We start from the raw sequence: 25,679 nt of genomic DNA, 5'->3' as shown, positions 1-25,679 counted from the left end.
CTATACAGAGAGAAAAATCACCCCCAGTGTTAAAATATTAAATAAAATAATTATAAGAATGTTTTATCAGGTATTTCTCAACCTAAAAAGGAACTCAACCTAACAAAATGATTCTGAAGTTCCCAAGAAAGATAATATAGATAAAATGCATACATAAGTAATAAAGCCAAGATATAAGATGAATTAGATGAAAAGATTAGACTACATAGCTTATAAGTTCACTTCTAATGCAGAAATCATAATTCTAAGTTATGTACAACTTGTAGAAAAGAATCAAAGCTACCAAAGAAAATAATTAGAAATCAAGTTATTCTGAATTTTGTTGCCTTTGACTATCTACAAATTTATTTCAGGTTGGGGTTGTTCCAGATATTGAAGGTACCAAGGAAATTTAGAAAAGAAACATAGACTACTAAAATTCTGATTTATTTCCAATTTTACTTTAAATTTATTAAATAATCAGCAGGTAAACCTACTTTGTTCTAGGTACTGTGCCATGTGTTAGGGACACAGAGATAAAATATTTCAGGTTGCTTTTAAGGAGAGAAAGATGTTTTATCCATGAATGCTCATAAATCATAATCCTACATTACTTCTCACTATGGGCATTACTGGTGTTTTGAGGAGAATAATGCTATTCTGTTGTACCAAAAGGCATAATCTATAGTACGTAATAATATACACCATTAGCACCGGAGAAATTTCTAATACTGTAAATGAGAAAATAAATGTAAAAATACTTTATAAATTAGAAAGCATACCACAAATATAAATCATCATTTTAAAAAAGTATTTTAATCATTCAAACTCAGAAGAATCACTAAAAAGATATGGGCAATAGAGAAGTATGTAATGCAGTTATGACTTACACGAAATAGTCTAGAAGAGGCAAGAAAAAATTAGAAAGTGGTAAGTGGTATTCTACAGCCTATTGTTACCATAGTAAATAGAAAGAAGAAAATCTTTTATTTAAGAAAAATTAGGCAGTTGGCATTAGAGTTGGGGAATGAATGTTAAGACGGTTTGCTACTTGCAGAAACTACAGAGAGAAATGATGCTTAAAATTTTAAAGTCCTATTAAGACAAACCAATCCAACTTTTTTTCCTGTAAATATAAAATTTATTAAAATTACTTACCAAAAATAGGAATAAATTCATTATTTAAATAAAGAGTTTAACAGATATTTAATGTATGCCTACTATATGGTAAGAAGACAATACAACTTATATTCTAGTGGAGAAAACGTAATAAGTAAGATAATTAGCTATTAATAAGTACAATGGATAATATAAACAGGGAATTAAACAAATAAAAAGATAAAAAGATAGCACTTTTAGAAGTGCTACAAGATCATCGATGGAATAACACTTTGGATATCGTGTGTCAGATAGTTTGGTCAGACAAGTCCCTAATAAGGAAGTGAAAAAGAAGGTAGAGATATAGAGTGATTAGATATGTGAGGAGAGTAATAAGCAAACCCCAGGGGGATGGAATAATAAGCACAAATGCAAGATATGCAGCATGTTTGGGACACAAAAAGAAGAGGAATAAAGGTAGATTACAATCAATAAAACTTATGACCTAAGGCTTAAAAGGTATGAAAGGACCAAAATCATGAAAGTTTTATTTCTGAAAAGAGCAATAAGAAACGTTGAAAGGTTCTGGAGTTCCCGTTGTGGCATGGCAGAAACAAATCCAACTAGTAACGAGGCGGTCATGGGTTTGATCCTTGGCCCCGCTCAGTAGGTTAAGGATCCGGTGTTGCTGTGAGCTTTGGTATAGGCAGCAGACATAGCTCAGATATGGCGTTGCTGTGACTGTGGTGTAGGCCGTAATCTGTAGCTCTGATTTGACCCCTAGCCTAGTAACCTCCATATTCCATAAGTGTGGCCCTAAAAAGAAAAGAAAAAAAAAAGAAACATTGAAAGGTTCTAAGTACAAAAGAGAAGTTGAGTGCTTCCTATCTTGGAAAATACCAGTCTAAATAGTGAGTGAATATGAATTTCGGGAATTCTGACTGACCAAAATGTAGTACGAGGGACCAGATTTAGTCTCCCAACTGACATAATTAAAAAACAAGGCAAAATAAATGAAACAATGATTTTCAGACATGTGCATTGGGGAGAATAGAATGATGATTCCTGAGAGAGAGAAAACAAATGAGTTGAATCAGATGACTGCTTCTAGGTTACTGCCCTTGAGATCATATCCAAGCTGCAGAATAGAGAGGGGAAATCTAGTTAAGCTTGCAGATTCCCCTTGTTAAGGAAACAGAGCTAGGGGTTCAGGGAGACTAGAGAATATAGAGTTCACAGAGCAGAGTATGATGAAGGAGGGGGTTTCAAAAAGAGTGAGCTTCACGACTGGAGGAGGAGGGATTAAGATGGTGGAATAGAAGACGAGAGCTCACCCTCCCTCATAAAAAAAAACAAAATTAAAAACTGCTGAACAACCTTCAACCAAATAGACTACAAACTTTCAAAAAAGATATCCAACTCCAGAAGAAAAAGAGGAGGCCACATCAAGACAGTAGGATGGGCGATTATATGATATAAGCAACCCCATACCTGCCAGGGGGGCAGCCCACAGAATGGAAAATAACTACATCACAGACGCACATACAGGAATGAGAGTTTTGAGCCCCACGTCAGGTCCCCACATCTGGGGATCTGGCACTGGAGTAAAGAGCCCCCAGAGCATCTGGCATTGAAGGCCAGGGGGTTTATGCCCAGGAGCTCCATGGGGGCAGGGGGAGGAATAGAGACCCCATTCTTGGAAGGCAAACACAGGCTTTCATGTGCACTGGGTCCCAAGGCAAAGCACAGACTCCATGGGAATCTGGGTCAGACCTGACTGCAGGTCTTGGAGAATCTCCTGGGAAAACAGGGTAACTGTGGCTTGTTGTAGGGGAAGGTCTCAGGAATATTCATCCACATGTGTTCCTCTAGAGATGGCCATTTTGGGAAAATCTGGCCCCATCCATCAGTACTGAGAAACCCCAGGCCAAACAATAATCTAGGTGGAATGATAGCCCCACCCATCAGTAAACAGGCTGCCTAAAGACCCAACCACCCCCAGGCACACAGCCACCTCTAATCTCACCCAGAGACAAAGCTCCACCCACCAGAGGGATAAAAATCAGCTCCACATACCACTGGGCAGGCACCACTCCTTCCCATAAGGAAACCTACAGCAAGCCCCCATATCAACCTCAGCCACAAGGGGAGTAGACATCAGAAGTAGGAGAGGCTACAACTCTATTGTCTGCAAAAAGGAGACCACCCCAAAAACCTATAAAAATGAAAAGGCAGAGTTTTTTAATAAGGAAGCAAGAAAAAAAAAAACACACAGAAAAATAGCTAAGTGATCTGGAGATTATCAGCCTCCAGGAAAAAGACTTTAGACTGATGATAGTGAAGATGATGCAAGACATTGGAAATAAACTGAGAGGCAAAGACTAATAATTTACAGCAAATATTGAGCAAAGAAATACAAGATGTAAAACTTAAACAAGCAGAGATGCAAAATACAACAACTGAAATTAAAAATTCATTAGCAGCAACCAATAGCAGAATGCAGGAGGCAGAAGAACAAATAAGCAAGGTGGAGGACAGACTAGTGGAAAGATGTGGAAAAGAAAAGAGAAAAAAGACTATAAAGAAATGAAGACAGTCTCAGAGAACTCTGGGACAATGTTAAATACACCAACATCTGTATTATAGGGGTGCCAGAAGAAGAGAGAGAGAAAGAGGACAGAAAAAATATTTGAAGAGATAATAGCCAAAAATTTGCCTAACATGGGAAAGGAACCACTCACTCAAATCCAGGAAGCACAACAAGTACCATATAAAACAAACCCAAGGAGGAATACCCCGAGATACATATTAATCAAACTGACCAAAAAGAGTGAGCTTCAGTGATCTAGAGAGTTCTCTAATCTTTAGCTAAGTACTGTCCAGCACATGCATACGAAAAATCACCCAAAGACAGGAAAAGAACCACCCAACATGAGCAGAACGAAAAATTCCAGGAACTCACACAAGGATGGGAAAATTTTGTGTTCCCACCAGCCAGAGTGGAAAACCTTACAATTCAAAGAAAACTGGAGAATACTCAGTAGAGTACTATCTCAGTAGGGGGCAAATTAGCCATAGACTGAAGGTATATCTGTTCCTGCCTAACAAAGTTTAAAGAAAGCCTCAAAAAAATCTACTGTTTACAAGTAACCAAACTATACCCCAGAACAAAGCTTAGAATGATTTATTGGAATACAAGATATCCAGAAACCAAAGAGATGATTCACAATGTATAGAATCTAAATAAAATTTCCAAGAATGCAAAAAAAGCAGAAATTTACAACCTGTAATGACAAGGAAAATCAATTATTAGAAGAAGAAATGACACAAAATAATAGAACTTATCTACAAAGACATTCAAACAGTTATCCTCACAATATTTCCTATATGTAAGAGGGCAGAGGAAAGATGGACCATGTTGAATAGATACACAAAAAATTAAAAGAAGAATTAAGTCAAACTTCTTCAGATGAAAAATAAACTGAATAGATTTACCAGTATTAGATACCAAAGCAGATATAGTTAGTGAATTTTAAGTTCTGGCAATATAATCGATATAAAATGAAAGGAAAGGAAAAAAATTGAAAATAAATAGAGCATCAGTAAAGTGTTATACAACTTTGACTGGACTACTTTACATGTTATTTGGGTCTCCAGAGAAGAGGGGAGAGTGATCTGAAAAAATACTTGAAAAATTAACGGCTGAATTCTTTCCAACTTTGATAAAAACAATCCACAGATTCAAGAACTTCACACAGACCAAACACAAGAAAAAGGAAAAAAAAAATGAACCTAGTCAACAGACAGAAATCCACAGTAGAAAATCTGTCATAGAGAACCCATGATTAAAAAAAAAAAAAATCTTAGGAGTTCCTACGATGGCACAGTGGAAACGAATCCGACTAGGAACCATGAGGTTGTGGGTTCCATCCCTGGCCTCGCTCAGTGGGTTAAGGATCCGGCATTGCCATGAGCTGTATAGGTTGCAGATGCAGCTCAGATATGGAGCTGCTCTGGCTATGGTGTAGGCCAGCAGCAACGGCTCTGATTAGACTCCCAGCCTGGGAACCTGTGCATGCTGCAAGTGTGGCCCTGAAAGGACAAAAGACCAAAAAAAAAAAAAAATCTTAAAAGAGAAAATTATACTTTGTATATAAAGATATTAAGAGTGACAGCAAACTTCTAGTTGGAAATAATGCAACTCAAAAGAGAACACGAAAGACAAATATACAAAAGATGAATTAATCACTGCAGACCCACACTACAAAAAACATTAGTCTTTTAAACAGAAGGACAACATCACCAGGTGGAAATCTCTATTTATATGAAATAATGAAGACAACCAAAATGATATATAGATATATATATGTGTGTGTGTGCATGAGTGTATATATATATATATATGTGTGTAAAATGTATATATATATATATGTAAAATGTATGAATATAACACAATGCCAGAGGAAAGTAAAAGAAGCATACCTTTCTAAGGCTCTTATATAATACCTGAATTTATAAGTTGAATATAGTTGGTGATAAATTAAAATATACACTATAAAATCTAAAGCAACCACTGAAAAGCAAGAGTTATATCTAATAAGCCAACAAAAGGAATGTTATGCCATAAAAAATACTTAAACCAAATAAGGCAGGAAAAGAGGGAAGGGGAACAAAAATTATATGGACAAATAAAAAAACAAATAACAAGAACAGATTTAAACTCAACTATATCAATTATCATATTAAATTTAAGGCACATTCTTTTTTTTTTTTTTTCGTCTTTTTGCCTTTTCTAGGGCTGCTCCTGTGGCATATGGAGGTTCCCAGGCTAGGGGTTGAATCGGAGCTGTAGCCACTGGCCTACGCCAGAGCCACAGCAATGCGGGATCCAAGCCGCATCTGCAACCTACACCACAGCTCACAGCAATGACGGATCCTTAACCCACTGAGCACGGCCAGGGATCGAACTCGCAACCTCATGGTTCCTAGTTGAATTCGTTAACCACTGAGCCACCACGGAACTCTGTAAGGCACATTCTTAACCATAACACAAGTCTCAATAAATATGAAAGGATTCAAATCACATAAAGGATGTTCCTGGCCCACAATGTAATTAACTTAATTACAAAACAAACAAACAAACAAACAAAACAGGATTTCAAGGAACCAAAGAACTAATTTCTAAATAACTCATGGATTAAAAAAGAAAACAAAAGGGAAAATTAGAATGTTTTTAACTGAATGAAAATCAAAACACATCAAAATTTGTAGGATGTAGCAAAGCAGTGATTAATGAAATTTATAGCACTGAACACACACACATACACATATACATATATATGTGTACATATATATATATAGCTAGATAGATATAAAAGAAAAAATGTCCTCAAATCAATGACCTCAGCTTTTACCTTAAGAAACTAGAAAAAAGAATAAATTAAATCCCAAGTAAACAGACAAAAGGAAATAAAGGGCAGAATTCAATAAAATGAAAACTAAAAAAATAAGAAATATGTAAAATTTAAAGATAATTAAGAGAAGATAAATAAAGTTGTTAAATCTCTAATCAGAATGATGAGGGGAAAAAGGGAGAAGATACACTTACTGTGTTAGCAATGAGAGAAAATATAGCACTTCAGATGTTAAAGATTTTATTTTTTTAATTATTTTTTTATTTTTTTATTTATATATATTTTTTTCTACTGCACAGCATGGTGAACCAGTTACATGTACATGTATACATTCTTTTTTCTCACACTGCATGTTCCATCATAAGTGACTAGACATAGTTCCCAGTGCTACACAGCAGGATCCCATTGCTAATCCATCCCAAAGGCAACATTCTGCATCTATTTACCCCAAGCTCCCAGTCCCTCCCACTCCCTCCCCTTCCCCCTTGGCAACCACAAGTCTGTTCCCCAAGTCCATGACTTTCTTTTCTATGGAAAGGTTCCTTTGTGCCATATATTAGAGTGCAGATATAAGTGATATCATATGGTATTTGTCTTTCTCTTTCTGACTTACTTCACTCAGGATGAGTCTCTAGTTCCATCCATGATGCTGCAAATGGCATTATTTTGTTCTTTTTTATGGCCGAGTAGTATTCCATTGTGCATATTTACCAAGATGTCAAATATTTTAAATGCATGAGAGGATATTACGAATATCGATAAATTCTTCAACACAGATAAACTGAATACATTCTTTGTGTGACACAAATTACCAAAGCTCACTTAAAAATTAAAATTTAATCTGACTAGCCTGTATCTAGTAAAATATGTAAATTATAGTAACGAAAAAAATTTTCCCACATAAAGAACTCTATATCAAATGGCCTCACAACCTCTACCAGACATTTAAGGAATAAAATATACCAAAGCCACATAAACTCTTTCAGAAAATTACATAGGAGCGAATACCTCCCAACTCATTCTCTGATAACAGTATTAGGTTTATATCAAAACCAGTCCAAGACATTAAAAAAAGGAAATCTAAAAAACAATGTCTCTCAAAATTCCTGACAAAATTTTAGCAAATAAAGTCCAAGAATGTCTAACAAGGATAGCATATTGTGGTCAAGTGGGATTTACCTAGGGAATACAAGGCTGGTTTAACATTTAAAACTTAATTGATACAGGGCAGGATATCTGTAATTAACAGAGAAGTTTGGGAAATTCTGTCTCCCCAAAGTGACATCAGAATCAAATAACATTTGTAAAACAAGTATTTCAGAACCTAGGGAGTGACCAAAGGTATGCAATTAACTGAGAAGCAGTTCTTCAAGTAAAACTACCAATCCTTGGTAGGAACAATGGGAGTGTGTGGAGTTGTAGCCTCCAGCTGCTACTTCCCCTCATTCCCAGCTCCATGGTTGGTAGTTCTACCAAGGCTGAGCAGTCTAGAGGTGGTATGGGGGAGTCCCATGTCCAGGGAATTTGCCAAAAGTAATCATTATCTTGGTGGCAAACCATGAGGATAGGCCAACATTGCAGCTATCTGAGGCTGAAATACTTGGAGCAGAAAAAAAAAAAATCCAGAAATTTCATACAGAGATTGAGAAAAAAAAATAGGCTTTGATAAACTCTCAGGCATCCATGTCTGGAAAAGTGCACACATGTGTAAGGCTCTGTGCACATGCAGGAGAGGGCAGAGAGGACCTCGAGTATCCATTCACCCCTAGTCAAATGTGAGGTCCTGTGCACAGGAGGAAGTCTTATTTAGCTCAAGGTGTTCAAACACAACCTGAACTAATCACTGGTTGACCTTTAAGCACTGCTTTACAGCTTTAAATGTCTACATTAGAAGAGAAGAAAGATAAAGAATCAGTAAGTTAACCTTATACCTAAAGAAACTAGAAAAAAGAAGGGCAAACTAAATCTAAAGTAAGTAGGAAAAGGAAATCAAACATTAGGGCAAAAATCAATGGAATTGAAAACAAAAAAATAATAGGGAAAACTGATTAAATTCAAAATTTAGCAAATAAAATTAGAAACTCTTTACTTATACTAAACAAGAAAAAAATTAAAAAGGACATAGATCTGAAATTAAAGAAGGGACATCAACATTGACCTTACAGAAATTAAAAGGATTTCAAAGGAATATTATGAACAACTTTATGCTAATAAATCATACAATTTGGATAAATTTTTAGAAAAAACACATTACTGCAAATGACTCAAGAAGAAATTTTAAAATGCGAATAGATCTCTAACAAGTGAAAAATAAAAGAACTATTTGTTAAAAGCCTTCTCACAAAGAAAAGCCTAGGTATAAAAACATTTAAAGGAAAAATAATATCAATCCTCCACAAATTTTTCCATTTAATACAGGAGGAAACACTTTCCAACTTGTTCTGTGAGGCCAGTGGCATTACTGTGGTACCAACGTCAGACAAAGATATCACAAGAAAAGAAAAATTCAGACCAATATTCCTCATGCAGAAATCATAAACAATATATTAGGAAACTAAATCCAGCATTATATCAAGAGGACTATATAACACAGCCAAGCATCTTTTATTGGTTTAACATCTGAAAATAAGGTAACATACTGTGTGTGTGTGTGCGCGTGTGTGTGTGCGCGTGTGTGTGTGCGTGTGTGTGTGTGTGTGTGTGTGTGTGTATAGATTGAATAAAGAAAAAAACTACATGATAATCTCATGGGACACAGAAAGAGCATATGACAAAATCCATGACAAAACTTTTAATAAACTATGAACAGAAGGGCAACCTGATAAAGGGCACCTACAAAAAAACCAAAAGCTAACATCATACTTAATAATGAAATTCTAAATGCTTTTTCCCTAAGACAAAGAACAATGTAAGCATGACCACTCTTGCCACTACTACCCAACTCTAAACTAAAGGTTCAAGTCAAGGCATTCAGGTGAGAAAAGAAAGAAAAAGGCATCCAGACTGAAAGGGAAGAGTAAAAATATCTGTATTTACAAACAACATAATCCAATATGGTAAAAATCCTTAAGAACCCACAAAACTACTAGTAAAACTAGTAATAAATTCAGCAAAATCAAGGGATACAATATCAATATATAAAAACTGATTGTATCTCTATATATTAACAATCCAAAAATAAAATTAAGAATTCCATATACAATAGCATAAAATAATAAAATGCTTAGGAATAAATTTAACAAAATAGGCATGAGCCTTACATATTGAAAACTACTGTACATTAATGAGGAAAAGATGTTTAAATACTTTTCATCCATAAAAAAGGAAATTCTTCCATCTGTAACAACATGGGTGAACATAAAGGACATTATGCTAAGTAAAATAGCCAGACACAGAAAAACAAATACTGTATGATCTTACTTATATCTGGAAACTAAAAAGTCAAAACTCAAAGACAGAGAGTAGAATGGTAGTTGCCAGAGATGAAGAGTAGGGGAAAAGAGGAGATATTGGTCAAAGAGTACAAACTTCTAGTTATAAGATGAATTAAGTTCTGGGTGTCTAATGTACAACATGGTAACTACAGTTACTGATACTAATACACAATGTATCATATACTTGAAATCTGTTAACAGAGTAGATCTTAAGTGATTCTACCACACATACAATAATGGTAACAATGTGAGGTGATGGCTGTGTTAATTAGCTTGACTGATTTTATTTCAATTTTAAAAATTTAAGTTCTTTTTTAAAGGTGGAGAGAAAGAGAAGTACACTTCAAGCACACTGGAAGTTTTTCTCATGCTCCTCATTCAAGTCCATACCTCCCTAAAGTAACCACCATTCTGACTGCTGTCATGATACATTATTTCAGCCTGCCTTTAAACTTCATATAAATTGAATTATACAATGGTTCTTTCTGTGTTAAGATTCACACATGTTGTTGCTTGCTATTGCATGTATTAGCAGCTCATTTTTTTCATTTCTGTGTATTATTCCATGGTATGAATATTATACAACATTCTATTCTTAATGGACATCTGGGTTAGTTCAAGTTTGAGGCTAATATAAATAAAGCTGCTGTAACACACAGAAAATTGATTAGGACAGGCATTTCATGCTCATGGACTGGAAGAATCATTGTTGTTAAAATGGTAATTTCCCACAAATTAATTTATAGAGTCAACATGATCCCTATCAAAAATCAATTAAGGTTTATTTTTTCCAGTAACTAGCCAGACACACAAAGACAAATACTGAATGATCTCACTTATATGTGGAATCCTAAAATTTATATGAAAATTTAAAAGGCTAAAACATTTTTTAAAAAGAAATGGAGGACAACACAGTTCCCAATTTACAATAAAGCTATAATAATTTAGACAGTGTAATAAACACAGACAAGATTGATCAATGGAGCAGAACTGAGATTACAAGAAAAAAACTTTATTTTGGGTCAATTTAATTTTCAACAAAGATCTCAAAGCACCGAGAAAAAAGATATTTTCTTTCCACAAGGGCAAATGATGAGATTAGATCCTTACCTCAAACCATATATAAAAAATAACTCGAAATGGATTACAGACCTAAATGTTAGATCAAAAACTACAAGATGGAAGAAAACGTAAGAGAAAATCTTTTTTTTTTTTTCCCACTGTACAGCAAGGGGATCAAGTTATCCTTACATGTATACATTACAATTACATTTTTTCCCCACCCTTTGTTCTGTTGCAACATGAGTATCTAGACAAAGTTCTCAATGTTATTCAGCAGGATCTCCTTGTAAATCTATTCTAAGTTGTGTCTGATAAGCCCAAGCTCCCGATCCCTCCCACTCCCTCCCCCTAAGAGAAAATCTTTATGACTTTGTCTTAGGCAAAGATTTATTAGCTTTGAGACCATATGCATGATTCGTAAGTGAAAAATCAATAAATTGGATTTCATTAAAATTAGAACCTTTTTTTTTTATTTCAAAAAGACACCATTAAGAAATGAAAAGGGGGAGTTCCTCTTTGTGGCACAGCAGAAATGAATCCGACTAGAAACCATGAAGTTGTGGGTCTGATCGCTGGCCTCGCTCAGTGGGTTAAGGATCCTGTGTTTATGTGAGCTGTGGTATAGGCCATTGGCTACAGCTCTGATTCGACCCCTAGTCTGGGAACCTCCATATGCCATGGGTGCAGCTCTAAAAAGAAAAGAAAAGAAAAGAAAGAGAGAGAAAGAGAGAGAGAGAGAGAGAGAGAGAGAGAGAGAGAGAGAGAGAAAGAAAGAAAGAAAGAAAGAAAGAAAGAAAGAAAGAAAGAAAGAAAGAAAGAAAGAAAGAAAGAAAGAAAGAAAAAGAAAAGGGTAAGCATTTCACCAAAAATACACAAACGGTTTAATAAGCACATGAAAAGATGCCAATATCAGTAGTCATTAGGGAAATGTAAAATTAAAATCCCAATAAGATACCATTACATTCTGACTGGAATGGCATAAATTTTATTTATATTTATATTTATTTATTTGGCCAGGCCCATGGCATGTGGAAGTTCCCGGGCCAGGGACTGAACCCACACCACAGCAGTGACCCAAACTGCTGCAGTGACAATGTTGGATCCTTAATCCAATGTGCCACAAGAGAACACTTGGAATGATATAAATTTTAAAACACTGACTATAACAAGTGTTGTCAGGATGTGTTGTAACTAAACTTTCATACATTGTTGATGGGAATGTAAAATGATACAAACCACTTTGGAAAACAGTTTGCCAGTTTCTTAAAAAGTTAAACATACACCTACCATATGACCTAGCCATTCTGCTTGTAGATATTTACCCAAGAAAAATGAAAGTGTATGTCCAAAGATTTCAACATCAATGTTCATAGCAGCTTTATTTCGAATAGCCAAAACCAGAGAAAAAAACCCGTGTCTATCAACAGATGAATAAACTGTTTTATGTCCATACAATGGAATACTACTCAGCAATAAAAAAGTGTACTTATTGATACACACAATAAACAAAACAGATAAATTTCAAAATAAAGATGAAGAATGAAAAAAGCTAAACCAGAAAAGGGAGAACATACAATATGATGCCACTTACAGATTTATCAATAGTGACAGAAGCAAATCAATAGTTGCCTTCGGATGGGAGCAAGGGATGTGAAGTGACCGGAAGAAGGGATGACAAAGGTGCCCAGGAAACTACTGGAGATGATGAATATATTCATTATTTTTAACATACATCAACCCTTATCAAAGTGCACATTTTAGATAAGTTCAGTTTGTTGTATATTGATTATATATTAATAAAGTTTAAAAAAATTATCTCAGGATAAAGAGGAAACAAAAAGAACTGTTCTGTGGCTATCACAATTCTCTATGCAAGAGGCACTGATTGCTTAGACTGGGAATCCTTAGAAATGAAAATGAAAGTGGGTAATTTTAAAGTTTACTAGAATACAGAAATGACAATGCTTTGGTGATGAAATGGATACTCAGAGATGAATAAAAGAAAGGAATCAAGTACAACTTTTACTTTGGCTTAATTAAGCAACTGAGTGAACAGTGATGTCATTTATTAACATGAAGACTGGGATAGGATCACAGAATCAAGGATTACAAATCTTGAACCATAAAGAGTAATTCAAAGTGGTTTGACAAGTTCAATGGACTATTTTATTTTTTATTTTTATGGCAGTACCTGCAGCATATGGAGGTTCCCAGGCTAGGGGTCTAATCGGAATGGACACCACAGCCTGAGACGCTCAGGTGGGGGCTGGGTGCTGAGACTTAGGCTCCAGAAGTCAGTCCCCAGGAGAGGACTAGGGATGGTGGTGTGGAGACAGCCTAGGGGCTAAGGAGCAGTGCACCACGAGCAGGGGGAATGGAACTCCATGGCAGCGGGAAACCAGAAGGTCCAGACCCACAAGAGAGGCAAGGTACCATTCATTGTTGGGGAGGGCAAGAGGAGGAGGGGAGGACTGTCACAGGAAACTGCCTGTGCCCAAGCGTGCGCATGTCCACAGGTTCTCAGAGGGCAGGGTGGCTCTGGCTCAGGCCACAGGCAGTAAGAAGCTACTTGCTAGTCTACAGAAGACTGGGTGGCTCTGGCACAGGCTGCAGGCAGCAAGAAGCCTCTTGCTCATCTATGGGAGACTGGGGGCTTCTTGTGCAGGCTACTGGTGGCCAGGCACCTCTTGTGTGGCTAAGGGCATCAGGGGACTAAGTGCGACATGGTGCCTATGAAGCACCATACGCTATTGTTCTAACTCCTCTGGGAACACACCCGCCCTGCAGCTGCCACTGTCAAACACACTGGGCAGCACCAAGACACTTGGACACTGTCCCTTCCCAAGACCCTACAACTAGGAGTAGCTGGTGCAACACCTCCTGCGTGGGCTAAGTGGGACAGGGTGCTCCTTGCATGGTCTGCAGGTGGTGGGGGAAAACCACCACAGTTATCACAGACTCCAGAGATGGTCACGGCCTGCTACAACTAGGGGTCCCTGAACAGGTACCACTTGCGGTTCCAATCACCTCAGAGGAGGGCATTGCAAGTGAACACTAGCTGTTGTAGCTCTCACTTCTGTGGGAACTCACGCACCCTGCTGCTGCTCCTGCCAAATGCTCTGGTCACCTGGTAGATCTGCTTAGAGCTCATTACTACTACCCAGGGCCCTGAAACTAGGAGCATCCTATGCCGCCTTCCTGCAGGTCCTTGCTGCTGTTGAGAGCCCAGCAACCAGGCACTGACTGCTGGCCCTACCCATTGCCTCCTTCTCCCTGAAAACACACTGAGCATCCTGGAGACAATAGCCTGCTCACACTGAAGAAAGAGACAGCAAATATTCAAACTCCCACACCAAAAATAAAGACTCCCCCCCTCCCCAAAATACAAAGGGTTGTTCTCGCATAGAAGGAGCCTTACAAGACTACAGTTTGGCTTCCCCAAACTCACAGAAAAAGAAAAACATAAGCAAGATGAACAAGCTCAGAAACTACTCCCAGTAAAAGGAATAGGAGAATTCACCTAAAGCAGTCTACAATGAAACTGACCTCTGCAGACTGACAGACATTGAATTCAAAAGGGAGACAGTGAAAATACTGAAGGAATTAAGGCTGAATATCAAGGAATTAAGAGAATATACAAACAGTAATGCAGATTCCCTTAGAAAGGAACTAGAGAACATAAGGAGGAGCCAACAAAAACTAGGAAATTCATTTGCAGAGATGCAAACTGAGCTAACAAAGGCAATAAAGAGCAGAATGAATAATGCAGAGGAACAAAATAGTGACATAGAAAATAGAATAATGGAAATCACCCAATCAGAACAGCTGACAGAAAACCAAATGAAAAAACATGAAAGCAAGACAAGAGATCTACGGGATAACATAAAGTGGGCCAATCTACACACAATAGGAATTTCAGAAGGAGAAGAAAAAGAAAAGGGGGTTGAAAATATATTTGAAGAAATTATGTCTGAAAACTTTCCAAATCTAAAGGATACCAATATCAAGATACAGGAAGCACAGAGGGCCCCAAACAAGCTGAACTCAAACAGGCCCACACCAAGACATAGTATAATAAAAATGGCAAAAGTTAAAGAGAGAATTCTAAAGGCAGCAAGAAAAAAGCAAAGCATTAATTTTAAGGGAACCCCCATAAGGCTGTCAGCTGATTTCTCTATAGAAACACTACAGGCCAGAAGGGAATGGAAAGATATATTTAAAGTGCTGAAAGGAAAAAATTTGCAACCTAGAATTCTCTATCCAGCAAGAATATCATTTAAATTAGAAGGGGAAATAAAGAATTTCTCCAACAAACAAAGGCTAACCAATACAGCAATACTAAACCCATTCTAAAAGAAATACTGAAAGGGCTTCTCTAAATTAAAAAACAAAAAGATGTAAGAATAAATAGAATGGAGGAAACCACAATTGGAAAGCAATCACCTAAATAAGCCAGCATACAGATCTAAACATGAAGATGTTAAAAATAAATAAGTAAGAAAAAGACATCAAAATCAAAATGTGGGGAAGGAAAGTAAGAAAATACAGATTCTTTTTTTTTTTAATTTTAATGATGTGTTTGAGCCCACATGACTATCAGACTAAAGCAAGCAGATATAAGAAGGGGTTAACATACTTGAAAAACAGGGCAACCACAAATCAAAACCAAACACTACATTCACAAAAACCGTAAAGAAAAGTACTCAAGCATAAAATAAATGGAAACCATCAAACCCAAAAAAGAAAGGAAGAGAAACATAGAATCAACTGGAAATCAAGGTTAAAATGGAAATAAATACATATCTATCAATAATCACCTTAAATGTCAATGGTCTGAATGCACCAATAAAAAGACAGGATGGCAGATTGGATAAAAAAGCAAAAACCTTCAATCTGCCATCTACAAGAAACTCACCTTAGGGCAAAGGGCACATATAGATTGAAAGTGAGGGGATGGGAAAAGATATTTCATGCCAATGGACAAAAAAGGAAAGCAGGAGTTGCCATACTAATATCAGACAAAATAGACTTTAAAACGAAGGCCATAAAGAAAGACAAAGAAGGACACTATGTAATGGTTAAAGAATCCATTCAAGAAGAGGATATTTCAATTGGTAATACATATTACCCTAAAATAAGAGCACCCAGATACATACAACAAATACTAATAGACATAAAAGGAGAAATTGATGGGAATACAACCATAGTAGGAGACTTTAACACCCCCCTCACATCAATGGACAGATCCTCTAGACAGAAAATCAATAAGGCAACAGAAATCCTAAATGGCACATTAGGAAAGTTAGACTTAATTGACATTTTCAGGATATTACATCCAAAAAAAATCAGAATATACATTCTTCTCAAGTGCACATGGAACATTCTAAAGAGTTGATCACATAGTGGGGTACAAAGCTAATCTCAACAAATTTAAGAGCACAGAAATTATTTCAAATATCTTCTCTGACCACAACGGCATGAAACTACAAATCAACCACAGGAAAAGAAATGAGGAAAAACTGACTACATGGAGATTAAACAACATGCTACTAAAAAACCCATGGGTCAATGAAGAAATCAAGAAGGAAATTAAAAAATACCTCAAGACAAATGATAATGAAGACACAACCACTCCAAATCTATGGGATGCTGCAAAAGCAATGCTCAGGGGGAAATTCATAGCAATACAGGACTTCCTCAAAAAAGAAGAAAAATCTCAAACTGACAACTGAACCCACCACCTAAATGAATTAGAAAAAGAACAAACAAATCCTAAAGTCTGCAGAAGAAAGGAAATCATAAAGATCAAAGAGGAAATCAATAAAATCAAGATTCAAAAAGCAATAGAAAAAAATCAATAAAACCAAGATATGGTTCTTTGAAAAGGTAAATAAAATTGACAAACCTCTGGCTAGACTAACCAAGAAGAGGAGAGAAAAAATCCAAATAAACAAAATAAGAAATGAAAAAGGAGAAGTCACAACGGATACTACAGAAATACAAAAAAACATGAGAGAATACTATGAACAACTGTATGTCAACAAATCTGACAAGCTAGAAGAAATGGACAACTTTCTAGAGACTTACACCCTGCCAAAACTGAATCAAGAAGAAAGAGATCAGCTGAAAAGAACGATCACTAGAAATGAAATTGAATATGTCATAAAAACATTCCCTACAAATAAAAGTCCAGGACCAGATGGCTTCACAGGCAAAGTCTACCAAACATACAAAGAGGAACTTACACCATCCTCCTTAAACTTTTTCAAAAGGTTGAAGAAGAAGGAACACTCCCAAAAACATTCTATGACACCATCATCACCCTAATTCCAAAAACAGATAAAGATACCATGAAAAAAGAATACTATAGGCCAATGTCTTTGATGAATATAGACACAAAAATTCTCAACAAAATTTTAGCCAATCAAATCCAACAACATATAAAAAAAGATCATACACCATAACCAGGTGGGATTCATCCCAGGTGCACAAGGATGGTTCACCATATGCAAATCAATCAACATCATATACCACATTAACAAAAGAAAAGTCAAAAACCACATGATCATCTCAATAGATGCAGAAAATACATTTGACAAAGTACAATGTCCATTCATGATCAAAACTCTTACCAAAGTGGGTATAGAGGGAACATACCTTAACATAATAAAAGCCATTTATGACAAACCCTCAGCAAATGTAATACTCAGTGGAGAAAAGCTGACAGCCTTCCCACCAAAATCTGGAACAAGACACATTTATTCAACATGATGCTACAAGTCCTAGGCACAGTGATCAGACAAACAAAAAAAAAAGTAATAAAAGGCATCCAAATAGGAAGAGAAGAGGGAAAACTGTCACTGTATGCAGATGACATGATACTATATATAGAAAACCCTAAGGACTCAACCCAAAAACTACTTGAACTGATCAATAAATTCAGCAAAGTAGCAGAATATAAGATTCACATGCAGAAATCAGGCACATTTCTGTATACTAACAATGAGACAGTAGAAGAGGAATACAAAAATACAATACCTTTTAAAATTGTACCCCAAAAAATCAAATACCTGGGAATACGCCTGACCAAGGAAGAAAAACATTATATGCTGAGAGCCATAAAACATTAATCAAGAAAATTAAAGAAGACGTAAGGAAATGGAAAGATATTCCATGCTCCTGGGCGGGAAAAATTAATATTGGAAAAATGGCCACACTACCCAAAGCAATCTACAGATTCGATGCAATCCCTGTCAAACTACCCATGACATCTTTCACAGAACTACAACAAACAATTCAAAAATTTATATGGAACCACAAGAGACCCAGAATTGCCAAAGCAATTCTGAGGAACAAAAACCGAGCAGGAGGCATAACTCTCCCAGCCTTCAGGCAATATTGCAAAGCCACAGTCATCAAGACAGTGTAGTACTGGTACCAAAACAGACAGACAGACCAATGGAACAGAACAGAGAACCCCAAAATAAACCCAGACATCTTTGGTCAATTAATCTTTGACAAGGGAGGCAAGAACATAAAATGGGAAAAAGTCTTTTTAGTAAGTATTGCTGGGAAACCTGGACAGCTGCATGCAAATCAATGAAATTAGAACACATCCTCACACTATGCACAAAAATAAACTCGAAATCGCTGAAAGACTTAAACAAAGACACGACACCATCAAACTCCTAGAAGAGAACATAGGCAAAACATTCTCTGACATCAGCCTTACAAATGTTTTCTCAGGTCAGTCTCCCAAAGCAACAGAAATAAAAGCAAAAATAAACCAATGGGACCTAATCAAACTGACAAGATTTTGCACAGCAAAGGAAACCAAAAAGAAAACAGAAAGACAACCTACAGAAAGGAAGAATATCATTTCCAATGATGCAACAGACAAGGGCTTAATCTCGAAAATATACAAACAACTTACACAACTCAACAGCAAAAAAAGCCAACAACCCAAAATGGGCAAAAGACCTGAATAGATATTTCTCCAAGGAAGATATACAGATGGCCAAAAAGCACATGAACAAATGCTCAACATCCCTGATTATTAGCGAAATGCAAATCAAAACTACCATGAGATACCACCTCACACCAGTCAGAATGGCCATCATTAATAAGTCCACAAATCACAAATGCTGGAGAGGGTGGTGTGGAAAAAAGAGAACCCTCTTGCACTGTTGGTGGTAATGTAAGCTGGTACAACCCCTATGGAGAACAGTATGGAGGTACCTTAAAAACTATACATAGAACTTCCATGTGAGGAGTTCCCATCATGGAGCAGCAGAAACAAATCCGACTAGGAACCATGAGGTTGCGGGTTCCATCCCTCACCTTGCTCAGTGGGTCAAGGATCCAGCATTGCTGTGAGCTGTGGTGTAGGTTGCAGATGTGGTTCGGATCCTGTGCTGCTGTGGCTGTGGTGTAGGCTGGCAGCTATAGTTCTGATTAGACCCCTAACCTGGGAACCTCCACATGCCACAGGTGTGGTACCCCCACCAAAAAAAAAAAGAAAAAAAAAAAGGAACTACCATATGACCCAGCAACTCAACTCTCGGGCATGTATCTAGACAAAACTTTCCTTAAAAAAGACACACGCACCTGCATGTTCACTGCAGCACTATTCAAAATAGCCAAGACATGGAAACAACCCAAATGTCCATAGACTATCGGATTAGGAAGATGTGGTATATATACACAATGGAATACTTCTCAGCCATAAAAAAAACAACAAAATAATGCCATTTGCAGCAACATGGATGGAACTAGAGACTCTCATACTGAGTGAAGTTAAGTCAGAAAGAGAAAGACAAATACCCTATGATATCACTTATATTTGAAATCTAACATATGGCACAAATGAACCTTTGCACAGAGAAGAAAATCATGGACTTGGAGAATAGACTTGTGGTTGCCAAAGGGATGGGGAGGGAGAGGGATAGACTGGCAGATTGGTGTGAATAGATGCAAACTATTGCCTTTGGAATGGATTAGCAATGAGATCCTGCTGTGTAGCTCTGGGAACTATATTTAGTCATTTATGATGGAGCATGATAATGTGAGAAACAAGAATGTATACATGTATGTGTAACTGGGTCCCCATGCTGTACAGTAGGAAAAAAAATGTATTGGGAAAATAACAATTGATTACAATTTAAAAAAATAGATGTTCTATACAGTATATTGTTTCATAATTGAATAAAAGTTCATTAGGACATAACATATAATAATGTCGGAGTTCCCGTTGTGGCTCAGTGGTTATTGAATACAACTAGGAACCATGAGGTTGCAGGTTCAATCCCTGGCCTTGCTCAGTGGGTTAAGGATCCAACATTGCCTTGCTGTGAGCTGTGGTGTAGGTTGCAGATGTGGCTTGGATCCCACATTGCTGTGGCTCTGGTGTAGGCCAGCAGCTACAGCTCCCATTTGACCCCTAGCCTGGGAACCTCCATATGCCACGGGTGCGGCCCTAAAAAGAAAATAAATAAATAAATAAATGATATATAATATTGTCAACTTGACCTCAATTCAAATTAATAAATTTTAGGTATCTAAAAGCTTCTGGCGGACGTTCTCATTGTGGCTCAGCAGTAAGGAACCTGACCAGTATCCATGAGTATGTGATTTCAATCCCTGGCTTATGTCTAGTCACTTATGATGGAGCATGATAATGAAAGAAAAAAATCTATACATGTATGTGTAACTGGGTCACCATGCTGTACAGTAGAAATGTGATAGAACACTGTAAACCAGCTATAATGAAAAAAATAGGAGTTCCCGTCGTGGCGCAGTGGTTAACGAATCCGACTAGGAACCATGAGGTTGCGGGTTCGGTCCCTGCCCTTGCTCAGTGGGTTAACGATCCAGTGTTGCCGTGAGCTGTGGTGTAGGTTGCAGACGTGGCTCGTATCCTGCGTTGCTGTGGCTCTGACGTAGGCCGGTGGCTACAGCTCCGATTCGACCCCTAGCCTGGGAACCTCCATATGCCGTGGGAGCGGCCCAAGAAATAGCAAAAAAATAAAATAAAAATAAAATAAAATAAATAAAAATCATTATATTAAAAAAACATACTTATATAGCTTTCTTTCAAGAATAATAGTACTAATACTCTTATATTTATATTGTATTATCTACATTATTTTGAATCATTATATACTACCAATTCTTTCATATTGGGTTTTCTTCACTTGTGTTTTGTTTGTTTTGGACCATCTTTCAATTGGCTGTATTAAGAATTCATGTATTTTTCTTGCTCAGTGGATTGGGGATCCAGCGTTGCCATGAGCTGTGGTATAGGTTGCAGACGTGGCTTGGATCCCACGTTGCTGTGGCTGCAGCTATGGCATAGGCTGGCAGCTTCAGCTCTGATTGGACCCCTAGCCTGGGAACCTCCCTATGCTGCAGGAGCAGCCCAAGAAATGGCAAAAAGACAAAAAAAAAAAAAAAGAGAGAAAGAAAAAGAAACTAGTAATTTATGGAGATTATAAAAGAGATGCAAAACACTTAGGCCCAAAATATTTGTTAAAAAAATGAAAAGTTAATGTGAACATTAAAAAATAACTACTTAAAACCGTTTTACTTAAATGCCACATTTTACTGCTGTTTTTTTCTAGACATAATACTTAGGTCTGTTTATATTTCTAAGTAAAAGACTGCGTGTCTATTGAAAGTCAAATTAATAATTCGAAGGAAGAATGTTACAGGTCCTTTATTACCTTCAACATCTTTTCTTACCTGTTAGATCTTTCGAATAATGTTCCAAATTGTGCTCTTTCATAGGATGGACTTAGAGCATCTTGACTTTCATTTAATTTGGAAGCCAAGGAATTAGAATAACTAACATTATTTAGCTGAAAAAAAAATAATGTACCAAAATGGTAAATGTACATATATACAATTTATTTACCATAAAATGCCACTTACGTGAACATTTAATATTCAAAAAATAATTTTTAGTCTAAAAGAAAGTAATTGTGTCCTTATTGAAAACAAAACAAATGCTATTCTACCATGAAAGTAGTATTAGAGTAATTATTAAAATAACAGAGTTGATACTATGATGGGCTAACCATATTTTCAGAGGTTAAAAAAAAAAGATTTAAAAAATACCCAGATGCCAGGATCTTGAGTAAATAAAAATTAAATTTCTGACAGAAAATATATAATCCCTCTCAAAAAAACAACTATACTTAGCCCATTTTTTCTAGTTACAGAGTAATTTTGACTGCTACTTTAATCTTTCTGAATATTAATATCATTGAGTACAAAACAGGGAGTGTTGGATGAGTACTGTAAAAAGCAGGGGAGATAATCCATTTGTTAACTGGATGTAACATATAAATTTAAGATATTACACTTGCTTGAAACCAGTCTATCCAGCAATAATCATCTACATCTGTAGTATGTGGTGTTTTTGTTTTTTGGGTCTTTTTGTCTTTTTGCCTTTTCTAGGGCCACTCCTGCGGCATACAGAGGTTCCCAGGCTAGGGGTCTAATCGGAACTGTAACCACTGGCCTACACCAGAGCCACAGCAACGTGGGATTCGAGCTTCATCTAAGACCTACACCACAGCTTACGGCAATGCTGGATCCCTAACCTACGGGGCAAGGCCAGGGATCAAACCCACAACCTCATGGTTCCTAGTCGGATTCGTTAACCACTGCGCCATGACGGGAACTCCCCTGTAGTACTTATTTACAAGTCATAAACTATAGAAATGGGAAGTCCAAAGACAGCCAATGACAGAAATAGGCAAAAAAGAGGGAGACGAAAAGAGATACTGAAAGTCTTTTTTTAAAAAAGGTTTAAGGTTGGGGAGAGCTGAAAATAAAAGTCCTATAGTACATCTCACATTTCAGCCTCAGAGAGACAATGACAGAGGTGCAGAGACAGTCATCCCTTGAAGTGAGACATACGCAAACAAATCAAAATAGAAGGGAATATTATAAATGGGCTCAAATACTACTTCTTTAGGAACCAATGAGCACCAATCCACTTTTTCTTCTAATATGTTTTTTGACTCATTTTCCTTTGTTTCTTATCATTTCATTTTAATTCTTCTCACTTTCCTTGAAATCTCTCCAAATAAACTATTCAATACTTCCCTCATACTTCACAATGGGACAATATGCCTTGGACAAGGACATTAGCCTCTCTTCTGCCACATTAAGTATAACACTCCTCTGAAGATGAAACTTTTTAAAAACCTGTAATCTGTAAGTAAATTATTTAAGAAGAGATTACAGAGAGTTTAATTCTCTATGCTATAAACTCTTTGACAGAACAAGGATGAGTTATAAGTAAGCTGATCTAGGATGCAAGTTTTAGACTTGTAAAAGACAAACTGAATAGGTAATTAAACATTTTGCATTGCATCTTTCAAAAATTAGTGGGTCTTTAAATTAATAAGGCTAACACATATCATTGGAATACTTCATTTTCTCTTTTCTGAAAAACAGAAAACATACTTTAATAAAATTGAATCACATCATATATTCTATATAACCATAATATAGAGCTATAATTTATAAATTTATAATTATAAATTAATTTATAATTAATAAAGATATAAATATGACAAAGTCAATACATGCTAAAAATGGGAGAAATTCAAAACTAAGTATTTCTGTTAATAAGACACAGTGGTGTTTGTTTGTTTTGTTTTTTTAGGGCCACACCCTCAGCATATGGAGGTTCCCAGGTTAGGGGTCAAATCAGAGCTATAGCTGCAGGCCTACGCCACAGCCACAGTAACACAGCATCTGAGCCGTGTCTGCAGCCTATCCACAGCTCACGGCAATGCCGGATCCTTAACACACTGATCGAGGCCAGGGAACAAACCTGTGTCCTCATGGATGCTATTCAGATTTGTCAACTGCTGAGCCACAACAGGAACTCCAAGACACAATGTTTACACGACCATTTTCCTCACTACCATTATACATTTAGTATTTAATAATTTTATTTTTAACTCTATATAAATTTAATAAAAGATCACTTCTTGGTATGTTCTATGGCAGATATATGTCAGAATTTTAAAATATGAATATTTTTAATATTTTTAACTTTAGAGCATACGATGTTAGCACTACACATCTCTATTTATATAAACATATTCGTATAGTTATAATTGAAGTGCATATAACCAGTTGTCTTCTGACAAATCGTAAAATGAACAAAGCCCATTATAACTTAGACTTTAACAGGCTACTATATCACTCAGATACTGCTATTCACAAGACCCTTTCCATATCACGCCTACTGGACCTCCAGGATATCACCAACTAGTTAATTGCTGTGATAACAATCATCAAACAACTATATAACACACTGAACTATTTTATTTTTTTAGGGCCACACCCATGGCATATGGAGGTTCCCAGGCTAGTGAACAAATCAGAGCTACAGCTGCTGGCCTACACCACAACCACAGCAACGGGGTAATCCGAGCCATGTCTGCAACTTCTACCATAGATCACAGAAATGCTGGATCCTTAGCCCACTGAACAAAGACAGGGATTGAACCTGCATCCTCATGGATGCTTGTCAGATTCATTTCCACTGAGCCACAATGGGAACTCCACACTGAACTCTTAAATTTTACTATAAATTTTTTTTAAATTTTTTTCAAAGATTTTTAAAGAACACTCCAATTTTAAGATTCATAATCTTCCACAGTACAGAAATTAAAGTTTTTGACCCAGGAAGAATTACTATACTTAATTTATATCCTATTTCAGCTATACCCATAGTAATTTATAAGCAATATTTTTAAATCTATAAAAAGTGAAAAAAGAGTATATCATAAAAATATAATGATATGAAAATGTTAAGAACTTCATGATTCAAAGGTACCTGTTCATTCTGCTTCTTTTCATATGCAACTTTCTGAGGATTCTGTGCTATTCTGGGAATGAAATTTTGTTTTATAATATTTCTATTAGAAGATAATTCTGCTAATAAAGATGGTGGAGTGAAACTGCAGTTTTCTGTTCTGTTGAACAGTGATTCAAAAATTCCATATGAGTACTTGACTTGTGATGACTATAGGAAAGAAGATACAATCATCTGATTGCCAAAAATATAAACTAGAGAAAAGTCAAAATAGAAATGAAAAAGGTCATGGGTTGCAGAAAAAGTTCCAAGGAAAGACAAGCCAATCAGTAACTGACAGGACTTATTAAGACAAGAGAGGTTATCGATTAAGATTATACTTAAAACATTCAGAAGTCAGTTGCATTTCTGTATACCAGCAATGAAATATTAGAAAAGGAATACAAAAATATGATACCTTTTAAAATTGCACCTCACAAAATCAAATACCTCAGAATACACCTGACCAAGGAGGTAAAAGACCTATATGCCGAGAACTATAAAACTTTAATCAAAGAAATCAAAGAAGATGTAAAGAAATGGAACGATATTCCATGTTCCTGGATTGGAAAAATCAATATTGTAAAAATGGCCATACTACCCAAAGCAATCTACAGATTCAATGCAATCCCTATCAAATTACCCAGGACATTTTTCACAGAACTAGAACGAACAATCCAAACATTTATATGGAACCACAAAAGACCCAGAATCGCCAAAGCAATCCTGAGAAACAAAAACCAAGCAGGAGGCATAACTCTCCCAGACTTCAAGAAATACTACAAAGCCACAGTCATCAAAACAGTGTGGTAC

The 25,679-nt window shown here is 36.4% G+C and overlaps 1 protein-coding gene across 1 annotated transcript in view; it reads right to left on the bottom strand.

Annotated features, from left to right (window-relative positions):
• Positions 1-25,679, bottom strand: part of C5H12orf40 (chromosome 5 C12orf40 homolog) — an 80,369-nt gene that overhangs the window by 29,382 nt on the left and 25,308 nt on the right. The window contains exons 6-7 of the mRNA XM_021092532.1: positions 24,849-25,037; positions 21,728-21,843 (exon numbers count right to left, since the gene is read on the bottom strand). Coding sequence (XP_020948191.1) covers positions 21,728-21,843; positions 24,849-25,037 — 305 coding nt within the window. The remainder of the gene's footprint in view (positions 1-21,727; positions 21,844-24,848; positions 25,038-25,679) is intronic.

Source organism: Sus scrofa, chromosome 5 (genome assembly GCF_000003025.6).
Source record: "Sus scrofa isolate TJ Tabasco breed Duroc chromosome 5, Sscrofa11.1, whole genome shotgun sequence".
NCBI lineage: Eukaryota > Metazoa > Chordata > Mammalia > Artiodactyla > Suidae > Sus > Sus scrofa.
This window is presented reverse-complemented; position numbering and strand designations above follow the sequence as displayed.